We start from the raw sequence: 11,047 nt of genomic DNA on the forward strand, positions 1-11,047 counted from the left end.
ATAGGCTTCCTATTAGGATCGTAGCAGTAAATTTAGGGGGAAAAACCCACAGAAGTTACTTTTCAAAAATTGGTTTTGGGGCCAGCTTTGTGGCATAGCAGGTTAAGCCGCCTCCTGCGACCCCGGCATCAAATATGGGTGCTGGTTCAAGTCCTGGCTGCTCTGCTTCCATTCCAGCTGCCTGCTAGTGCAAGTGCCTGGGAAAGCAGCAGAAGATGGCCCTAGTCCTTGGGCCCCTGCACCCACATGGAAGACCTGGAAGAAGCTCTTGGCTCCTGGCTCCTGGCTTCAGTATAGCCCAACCTCAGCTGTTACAGCCATTTGGGGAATGAACCAGGGGATGGAAGACCTCTTTTCTTTTCTCACTGAATTTCTCCTTCTCTGTAACTCTGCCTTTCAAATACATAATAATAAATGAATGTTTTTAAAATTTTGTTTTAGAGGCCGGCGCTGTGGCATAGTGGGTGAGGCCACCTCCTGCAGTGCCGGCATCCCATATGGGCGCCAGTTCCAGTCCCAGCTGCTCCACTTCCGATCCAGCTCCCTGCTAATGCACCTGGGAAAGTAGCAAAAGATGGCCCAAGTGCTTGGGACCCTGCAACCCACATGGGAGAGCTGGATGGGATTCATGGCTCTTGGCTTCAGCCTGGCCTAGCCCTGGCCATTGTGGCCAGTTGGGAAGTAAACCAGAGGGTGGAAGATTTCTTTCTCCCTCTCTTTCTGTAATTCTGCCTTTCAAATAAATAAATAGATCTTTATTAATTGTGAGCATCATAGAAAAAAATGGGCAACAATGCAATATACAGTGATAAGCTTATAATTGAGCAAATTTGGGAAGTGATAAAATTATACTAAGAGAGACTCCCAAAATGGTTGAATAGACAGGATCCATATCCACCCAGCCAGGAAGAAGTTTCAGAGTTTATGAAGATAGGAAGGAGACGCTGGGAAGCATTTAGCTGAAGATAAGATGGGAGAAGAGGGGTTATTTTCGGGGAGAGGGTGCAGGGACCCCTGAAGGGGCATGTTCCCCAAGAATTTTGAGCAGGATAAAGTACACCACGCTGGCGGGAAGAGAGGACATTTCCTTCTTGAGAGGAATGCATGCCAAATACCACCCAAGGGGGTGCCCATGAGATGCCCTTGCTCTTTTCAGTACAATTAGAATTTACCATGCAAATTCTGAGGATTAATGGACAATGTGGGGGAGCAGCACTGTGGCATAGAGGTTAAGCCGCCACCAGTATGCCAGCACCCCATATGGGTGCCATTCAATACGCTGCTGCTCCACTTCTGATGCAGCTCCCTGCTAATGACCCTGGGAAAGCAGCAGAAGATGGCCCAAGTGCTTGGGCCCCTGCACCTATGTGGGAGACCTAGAAGAAGCTCCTAGCTCCTTGCTTTGGCTTGGCCCAGTCCCAGCTGTTGGAACCAGTGGATGGAAGTTTCTCTCTCTCTCTCTCTCTCTAACTCTGCCTTTCAAATAAATAAATAATAAATCTTAAAAAAAAAAAAAAAAAAAAACCAGACAATGGTCAGACGTGCTGTGGCGCCCTGGCAGGAGCCCCACCCAAGTTGCAGGTGTCAGTGACAGGCCCATTGGCTGTGTTTTCAAGACTTCTCCAGCAACACTCTCCCCATCACAGGCTGGATTAGTCTAACTCGGTTTGGGCATTGACTTGGCTCAACCAAGGACCTGAGGTTGAAAGTACGTTAGTGAAGTCCGCATTAGAAATGTATCAGGGCTGGCGCTGCGGCTCACTAGGCTAATCCTCCACCTGTGGCACCAGCACCCTGGATTCTAGTCCCGTTCAGGGTGCCGGTTCTGTCCCGGTTGCTCCTCTTCCAGTCCAGCTCTCTGCTGTGGCCTGGGAAGGCAGTAGAGGTGGCCCAAATCCTTGGGCCCTGCACCCACATGGGAGACCAGGAGGAAGTACCTGGCTCCTGGCTTCAGATCAGTGCAGTGCACTGGCCGTAGCAGCCACTTGAGGGGTGAACCAACGGAAAAAGGAAGACCTTTCTCTCTGTCTCTGTCTCTCTCTCTCTCTCTCACTGTCTAACGCTGCCTATCAAAAATAAATAATAAATAAAAATGTATGAAGACATCTGTTGCAAATGACAGGTTTTGGCACTCAGAATCCTGACACTCCAGAGAGATAGGAATGTGCCCACTTGTAGTTCAGCCTGTGCTCCACCTCTTATCATTAATCCTACTTCAATGAAATGAGCACCTTTCTTAGATGGTGTTTGGAATATATGTAGAGAGAGCTGCAAGATTGGCCATTGAGGCTGGAAATGATTTCTCTTAGCCAGTATTGCTGATGAAATTTCAGTGCGGGAGGGGCAGGCATTTGGCCTAACAGTTAAGATGCCAGTCAGGACACCTGTGTTGGACGCTGCAGTGCCCGGGTTCAATCCCCGGGTCCAGCTCCTGACGTCAGCTTCCTGCTAATGTGATGGCTCCAGTAGTTGTGTCTGCTGCACCATGTGGGTGATCTGGTTGGAGTTCCCGGCTCCTGCCTTCAGCTCCCCATCTGTTACAGGCACTTGGGGAGTGAACACACAGATAGGAGTTCGCTCGCTCGCGCTCTCTCTCTCTCTCTCTGCCACTCAAAGACAAAGCTAATAATAATAGCAATAAGTTTCTGTACGTGTATGTGTGTGTGTGTGTGTGTGTGTGTACTGGGAGGTTAGATTTTGCTAAGGGGAGGAGAAAGGAGACATTTATTAACCATTGGTAATAGGTAAAGGCAGTCTTCCCATGGTGCACCGTATTAGGGAAGACTATACAAGAGACAATACAGATAGATTTTAGATAAAGAGGTTAGAGAAGTGGTTTTCTTTGTGAGAACCACATGAGGGAACTTCAAAAAGTTCATGGAGAAATAGAATCGAAAGAGGTTTAGTTTGTTGAAAAAAACATTCTGAAGTCATGCGTTTTTTCCACAATACACATTTATTTTCCACAAGCTCTTTGAAGACTATTCACAGAAGGGTAGCACAACTTAATCTCTTTTTCTAAGATTTATTATGTATTTGAGAGGCAGAGTCACAGACAGAGGTCTCCCATCCACTGGTTCACTCCCAAAATGGCTGCAACAGTCAGAGCTGTGCTGATCCAAAGCCAGGAGCCAGGAACTTCTTCAGGGTCTGCTACATCCATGCAAGGACCCAAGCAGTTGGGCAGTCCTCCACTGCTTTCCCTGGGCCATCAGCAGGGAAGCTGTATGGGAAGTGGAGTAGCCAGGATTCAAACCGACACCCATATGAGATGCTAGCGCAGGCAGAGGCTTCGCCTGCTATGCCACAGCACCAGCCCCATAACCCAGTCCTAACCTGACTGGGGATGAACAGGTCTGTGAAGCCACTGCCTGGAGGCAGGAAAGGGAATGAGTATACTGCATTGTTTTTCTTGTCCTATAACGGGGGTGGCCTTGAGAGTGTCAGTAATATATTCCGAGATATGTGCAGATGGTCCTTGACCTAATGATGATTTACTTAGGACTTTTTGACTTCAGGATGGACTCAGTAGAATCTGTCCTTTGAGTGTTACGTGTTGATATTTTCCTGGACTAGTGCTGGTGCTGGGAGGGGCAGTGGCAAGCACAGGTGGAAACCACCAGGCTCTCCAAGGGCCCTGTGCTTCTAGCTAGGTTGTGCCATTCATTAGGGGAGTTCAGCGTGTTGACAACCTATGATGATTTCGATTCGCGATAGGTTTATTGGAACGTAATCCCAACATACTACAAAGAGCAGCTGCGTATTCATTCTGGGTTTTTCTACTTTGGTTGCAAAGCAAGAAGAAACCTAACTGCTTTTGCTTCATCACAAACATCAGAGGAGTGTTTCTGGTTCATCTCAAACACTCAGCCCGGTGGCCACAGCTACCAGGCGGGAATGTAGTTGCCCTTTGTCCACTTCCTACCCTGCAGGTGCAGGTTTTGCTAGGATAAGTTAAACCAAGCCTGTGAACTATTGTGGGTATTATCTGTGCTTACTGCCATACAACCATCCTGCCAAAGCCCAGTGGCTTGAACCGTCAACGGCTCACTATTTGTCATAGGGTTTGAGTTGGCTTGCTCAGCTGGGTAGAGGTGCTTCTCCACCTGCTATTGGGAGGAAGGGGAACGCTGTCATAGCTGGAGTCATGGGGAGGCTCAACCAGGGCTGGGTAACCCAAGATGACTTCATTGCCACGTCTAGCGGTCATTGCCAGCTGTGGCCTCCACATGGCCTCCCTGGAAGAGATGCCAGGACTCAGACTTCCGGCAGTGTGAAGTTAGGCTGCCGAGTCTCTTGAGTTCTCAGCTCTGGCACTCACATAATGCCACAAGCTAGTGGGTCAGACCCAAGCATAAGGCCAGGTCAGAGTGGAACACAGTGCCTGCCCACTCATTGGTGAGATGAATTGTGAAGATTCTATGGCCATTTCTAACCCCTCACAATGGGACCAAACAGAATCTTAGCTGTGAAACACCTGGTGGCACCTCTAGTACAAAGCAAGTTCTTCCAGATTGTTCACTGTTTTTATTTTTATCATCGTTATTAGCTTTAATTCTCCTGAATGTCAAATACTTTGTCATGGGGAGGGAGGCAAGGGAGTTTCTATTTAGATGAACTGAAAATTGAACAATGTATAAGACAAAATGCAATAAACAATCCATGTAGGATTCCGTGAGCTAATCTTAAGCCTGGGTAATAGGCATGTCCTGTTAAAATTTATGGCATTCAGTAGAAATGTGATTAGTTGGGTAGAGTTCTGAAGCTTGAAAAAGTAATTTGACCCTGATTTCTGGTCTTTGATGTTCGTCTTCCTCTGTTGTAGGTAATAAGATCCCAGCAGAATGTCCCTTGATAAAGACAGACGCCCAGCGAGGAGCAGCAGGGCGTCTTCGCTTCCTAAGTGTTCGGTATGTGTTTCCCATTCACGAATCCAGAACATCCAAATATCAGATATTCAGCAGTGTACCTCCAGGCACAAAGGACAGCAAAATTTCACATCAGTGACTCAAAGACCCTTATTCTAGTTAGTTAGTTAGTTAGTTAGTTAGTTAGTTAGTTAGTTAGTTACGGCAAAATGTGATTCTTCCCCAGGGCAGCTTTCCCTAACCATGGTGATGCGTTTGACAGAACCGTGTGCTCACTTTGGCTCACTCTTCTATCTAGGGGGCTTGTGATAGAACAGACTAGAATTAGAAGAAACTGTCTTGGGCTAAATGCCCCCCATTGTAGGCTGTTACTTCAGACTGTGGCTCTCTCGGCCTTCCAGTTTAATGACCCGGGAAGTCTCTTTGGGAACACTGGGTTTGTAGGCCGGACACTTGAGAAAATACTCCTTCAGTATAGGAGTTGAGATAGGGAAGGGTTTTTCTTCTACCAACAGCTTTTCTCAAACCCTCCACAGATATAACCATTGGCCTTGGTAGAACGTTCTGGTGTTTAATGACTCTGGCAACCTCCTTTGCGCTGCTTTCTGGAACACTCTGAGTTCTTTGGACACCAGGATGACGCTCTGCTCTCTAGAGAACCTGGCCCCCTTTCTTCCTTTAAAGAAATCTGCAGAGGTCACGACTCCCACAGCTCTCTCCCTGCTCACTCAGCGAATGTTCAAATTGGAAAGATCTTAAGGATGTTCAAGTCCCGTTGGCTCATTTTCTAACAGAGGGTTGAAATGACACATCTAAAGAATGCACCTTGTGAGGAATGAGTCTGGGATTTGACTGTTCCCTGTTCCCGCTGACGTGGCTGGTTTAGACAAAGCTATCTTCGGGAGCTGAGTGCTTCTGTTTGTGTGGTTATTCTGGAATCTCATTTGTGCTAGGGCTTGTGGCTTTGCCAGGATGTTACAGTTTTTCATCGCTCTCACGACTTCCAACACTTTTCTCCCACAGCTGCCAGAATTATTTGAATGTGTTGAGAATTTGACCAAGGAAAGCAAGAAATCCAACCTCCAAAAGACTCAGGGTCTTTCAGTGAAGGAGGCCCAGAAAATGCTCACCCAAAGCCTGAACGCCATGGCGGCGCTCAGCGGAGCTGGGGGGAAAGAGGGAGAGGCTGTGGCTGCCTCCGCGGGCACAGCAGCCACGGCGGCCAAGAGAGAGGACAAGAGGCCCAAGTCCATGACCGAGCTCCTGCATCACAGCCTCGTGTCCGACTCGCTGTCCCCGGTGGAGAGGCTCTTCCGGTCCCGCCAGAGACTGTCCCACGACGGGATCCCCGCTCCCATGCACAATTTCCCCTATGACATTCTCGTCAGTCACTCGAAAGCCTGGACACTGATCACCGCCGAGGACGAGGTGCCCAAGGCCACGATGCCGCAGAGAACAGCGCTGCCCAGCGCTCCGCCCGAGAAGATCTACGAAGACAGGCTTCCTCGCCTCTTCCTGGTCTACGCAGGTAACCCGTCCGGAGCAGAAACGCTAGCCCGTACTCACGTAGCTTTGCAGGATGTGACCCAGGGAGGTCTCCAGGGTCGAGGGTGCATGGGGCTCCCGCTGCCTGCAGTGACAATGGGCCAAGTCCCAGAGGCATTCCTGGGAAGGTGACTATTTAGGCATACCCTGGCAAGCACGCCTATCTGTTTGTTTCTTGTTCACAGAAATTAGTTGAATATTGTCTTTTTTTTTTAAATGACTTGGTTTTACCACCATTAAGGGGACTTTTGAGAGGTTTTATTCAGTCATAAAACGTTGTCCTCTCCTTATTCTTGCATCACAGTTGTCCACAGAGGACAAAAACAGCAGGAGGAAAACTCTTCATTTCTGATGATGGAGAGGTGCCCATATAATGCTGCTGTTTTTCAACTTGAACTGTTTTATTTTAAAACTGCATTAATGTGTAATACTCATATGTTTTCTGCAGAAAAGTGCAACATTTCAACACAACACGCAAATGTAAACCAACCGAATCATGCAACCAGGCTCTTTTTTTTTTTTTTTTTTTTTTTTTTTTTAAGATTTATTTATTTACTTGAGAGGCAGAGTTGCAGACAGAGAGTGGGAGAGACAGAGACAAAGGTCTTCCACCTGCTGGCTCGCTCCCTGCGTGGCGGCAGCAGCTAGAGCTGGGCCAATCCCAAGCCAGGAGCTCCTACAGCGCCCATAGGGGATGCCAGCGCCACACAGATGCTTAGCCCACTACGCCCAGCATGGGCCTCACATCCACGCTCTCTTTCCCTTTCCTCATCTTTGTGTGTGGAGCCCACCAGGTGCTCTCCATTTCCTTATGTGGAATGTAATACGTGCTGGTGAGCTATTGTCACCCCGCCACGCCACGTAACACCACCACCTGTTACTTCTACCTGACTGCATCCTGGACCTGCCATTCCCTCTCCCCTCACCCTCCCCACACTGTGGTACTCTCTATTCTAAGCTTAGAAAAAAAAACTTTTTTTTTTTTTTAAACTTCCACATAAGGAAGAGAACGGTATTTGGTTTTCTGTGTCTGGCTTATTTCACATAACATAATGATCTCTGGCTCCATCCATTTTGCTACAGATGTCAGGGTTTGCTTCAATATTTATGGCTAAGTAACATTCCGTTGTGTACATGCATCACATTTTCTTTGTCCACTCATCCGTCAGTGGACACCTGGGTTGATCCCATATGTTAGCTACTGTGACCAGTGCTGCAGTGAACACAGGAGTGCAGGTATTTCTTTCCTGGGCTGACTTTATCTCCTTTAGATATATTCCTAGAAGTGAGAGTTCTGGATCATAGAGTAGCTCCCGGATGAGTGACGGTGTGAGTCCCAGGTGCTGCACTTCCGATCCAGCTCCCGGCTGATGGCCTGGGAAAGCAGCGGAAGATGGCCCAAGTGCTTGGGCCCCTGCATCATGCGGGAGACCTGTGCTATCCTCCATAATGGCTGCTCTGATTTGCACTCCTGCCAACAGTGTAGGAGAAGGACCCCGTTTTCTCCACCACACCCTCACAAGCCTTTGTTGTTTTCTTTCTGTTTTTTTTTTTTTTTTTTTTTTTTTTTTTTTTTTATAACAGTCATCCTAAGTGAAATGTGATCATCCACCATGGTTTTATCTGCATCTCCATCTCCCTGATGGTTTGTGGTATTGAGCATTTTTGGGGCACGTTTGTTGGCCATTTGTGTTTGTCCTTTTGAGAACTGTCTGTTCAGCAGAGCCTTAACCACTTTCCTAACTGGATTGTTTGGGTTTTGTTGTTGTTGTTGTTGTTGTTGTTGTTTTAGTTTCTTATATATCCTGGCCATTAATTCTTTGGCCAATGACTGGCTTTCCAGTACCTTCTCCTGCTCTGTCGGTCGTCTCTTCACTCTGCTGATTGTCTTTGCTCTGCAGAATCTTCTGAGTTGAGTTTTAATGAGAAGGGAGTGCCTTAATCTCCAGGTCTCCATGTTCCTTCTGTAAATTATGTCATTCTGAAGTCACAAAATAGATTAGATCAATATTTGAGTCCTTTTGAGGTAGATATTTAATTCAAGACCACTTGCACAGCAAAGATTTTGACACCTCCATTTTTATATTAAAATTAGTGGGGAGAGAGAGAGAGAGAGAGTGGGCATCTAACCTCATGGGTAAGATACCTCACCCCATATCAGAGAACCCAGGTTGGATTCTTGGCTCCAGCTCCTGACTCTGGCTTCCTGCTAATGCAGAAATATAGACTCTCAGGGTTTGGCCCCTGCCACCCACATGGGAGACCTGGATTGACTTCCCAGCTCCCAACTTTGGCCCAGCCCAGGCTCATCCTCATCTCAACCATGTGGGCATCTGGGGAGGGAACCAGCAGATGGGAGTGTGCTCGCTCACTCTCTCTCTCTCTCTCTTTCTCAAATAATAAATAATGGGAAAATATGCATGAAAATGCATGATTTCAAAAATATTTTTGCAACAAAAATAAGCGTATCTATTAAATACAGTTTTTCATGAACTTTGCAAGGTACGCTTGTGTATAAACACTTCTACCAGGCAGGCTTGGGAGCCCAGGTCCTTTCCAGCACAGGGATGGAGGCCCGATTGGGGCAGTAGCAGGGGCCCGTTTCTGGGGCTTTCCTCCGTGGCTCTGTGGCCCCTCACTTTCCACACAGGCACCCCCCTGCCTGTCAGCCTTCCTCTTGTGGCTGGCGGCTTGTTTGTTTGGTGACAGAAGGAGTTGGTGGGAAGGGAGGGAAAGGACATAGGCACTGGACAGGGGCAGGTGCCATGCAAGAAGGCTTCAAAGTTCACGGACAGTGGAAGTCATGCCACTGTATGCAGCCATTTGGGGAATGCACCAGCAGATGGAAGACGTCTCTCTCTCTGTCTCTCTCAGTCTCTGCCTCTCTCTGGTAGACTTCAAAAGGTCTGTAGGGGGAAATACGGGAGTAAAAAGTAAAAGTACAAGTGGGTAGCCGGCGCTGCGGCTCACTGGGCTAATCCTCCGCCTTGCGGCGCCGGCATACCAGGTTCTAGTAGCCTTTGCTTGATAGGCTGCAGATACAGCTTTCTGCCGGAAGGGAGGAGAACAGGTTTCTCCGTGGCTTACTCTCTCCATAAAGCATCTCTGATTAACCGTAGGCTGAATCACGTCCACCGTGTGATTCTTTGAAACTCTGATTCTTTTCAGAAAAGCAGTTTATAGATCTAAAGGACCTGGAGTTGAAGTACTTTAAGGGGCTGGTGAAGTGGAGCCGCACCACGGCAGTTTCGTTCCCGGAGATCCGCTATGACACCGAGAAGAGATTTGTGCAGAGCCGGGACATGCCTGCCGTCTTCCCTCCTCTGATCCGTAAGACTCTGTTCGTTTATCCTCAAGTTGACTATCAAACAGAATCCAAGTATCCTCTTAAATGGGACATATAGTTCGTTAAAATAGTCTGGATGTGTGTGTTTGCCGTCGAGACCACTGAATTTATACATAACAGCAAAGAAGAGGTGGCACCCACTAGAACAACTGAACTACGGCAAGACTCATGGAAGGTCCCACAGTAAACCATGGATATGGAGTAACAGAACCAAACCGGTCTGCCGTTATGAGACCCTGTTCGGAACTGGACAACCTGCCTGGACCAAGGCTGAAGCCAGTATGGCTCATGTGAAAATAAAGGCTACCCAGGAAGGAGAGACTCCTGAACAACAGCAGCTCTGCAGAAAAGCGGAAGCACACGTCCGTCGTCACAAGGACAGTTGGTAAATTCAACAGGTGCAGGAACTGGTAGCTCGGGGCGCAGAGGTCACTCTGAGGAGTTGAATGTTAACTGCATAGAGACCTGGGAACAAAACAAGTTTGGAGAAGAAACACATTGGGAATCTTGGAAGTGGAAAATGTTGTCAATGAAACCAAGAACCTTCCAAAATTATCCCAATTACGCTCTCTGCCTGTGAGGAGGACGGACTAATAAGCTGGGGAATCAGACCGAGAAGCCTCGAGATCGCAGCACAGCGCGGTAGGGCTGGAAGCTAAGAGTTCAGAGTGCGGACGGAGGAATGAGAGGTTCAGAAACATGTCAGGTAGAAGTTGTAGAAGAAAGTGGGGAGGTGAGGCTCAAAAAGCAAACAACTGATACTTTTCCAGGAATAAAGAAACGTATGGGACTTTGAACTGAAAAAAATTCCATGGGATGATTAGCAAAAAAATAAATAAAAATAAACCCCAATCCTAGAAACACCATAGCAAAAATGCGGAGAACTAAGCAGTACAGGGACACATAATCTACCACGGCCAGACAGACAGAATCCTCACCAAGACATGAGACGTCAACGGGAGAACCCCATGAGCAATAGCAGTCAGGAGGTGATGGTGTCACGCACTCAAAACCCTAAGGGAAAACAACCACTGGTGTGGAATTCTACCCAACCAAGCTCTCCTTATGCGGCAGAGGTGAAATAAATATACTCAGAAACATGTCAGAGCCCAGAATTATTTACTATCCACAGCTCTTAATGAAACAGAAATAACCAAGCAGAAAACTACCAGTAAAATATATACTTCAGCAAGAACCCAGAGGGAATGCAAAAAATAATTGTGAGCAATTGTGTTACTGATAACAGATATGTGAATCATTATATAGCTAATTAAAATACATTTCTGGA

General features: G+C 47.5%; 1 protein-coding gene across 6 annotated transcripts in view; it reads left to right on the top strand.

The window, feature by feature from the left end:
- C1H9orf153 (chromosome 1 C9orf153 homolog) overlaps nucleotides 1-11,047 on the top strand; it is a 41,444-nt gene extending 30,397 nt beyond the window's left edge. For 5 of the 6 annotated variants that reach the window (XM_008257472.4, XM_051847112.2, XM_008257487.4 and 2 more), the window contains 3 exons: nucleotides 4,826-4,910; nucleotides 5,892-6,396; nucleotides 9,582-11,047. In XM_008257472.4, the coding sequence (XP_008255694.1) occupies nucleotides 4,845-4,910; nucleotides 5,892-6,396; nucleotides 9,582-9,817 (807 nt within the window). In that variant the 5' untranslated portion in view covers nucleotides 4,826-4,844 and the 3' untranslated portion in view covers nucleotides 9,818-11,047. Of the gene's footprint in view, nucleotides 1-4,436; nucleotides 4,500-4,825; nucleotides 4,911-5,891; nucleotides 6,397-9,581 lie in introns of those variants that run through there. The other variant, XM_051847092.2, reaches the window with a different exon arrangement.

This window comes from Oryctolagus cuniculus, chromosome 1 (assembly GCF_964237555.1).
Source record: "Oryctolagus cuniculus chromosome 1, mOryCun1.1, whole genome shotgun sequence".
NCBI lineage: Eukaryota > Metazoa > Chordata > Mammalia > Lagomorpha > Leporidae > Oryctolagus > Oryctolagus cuniculus.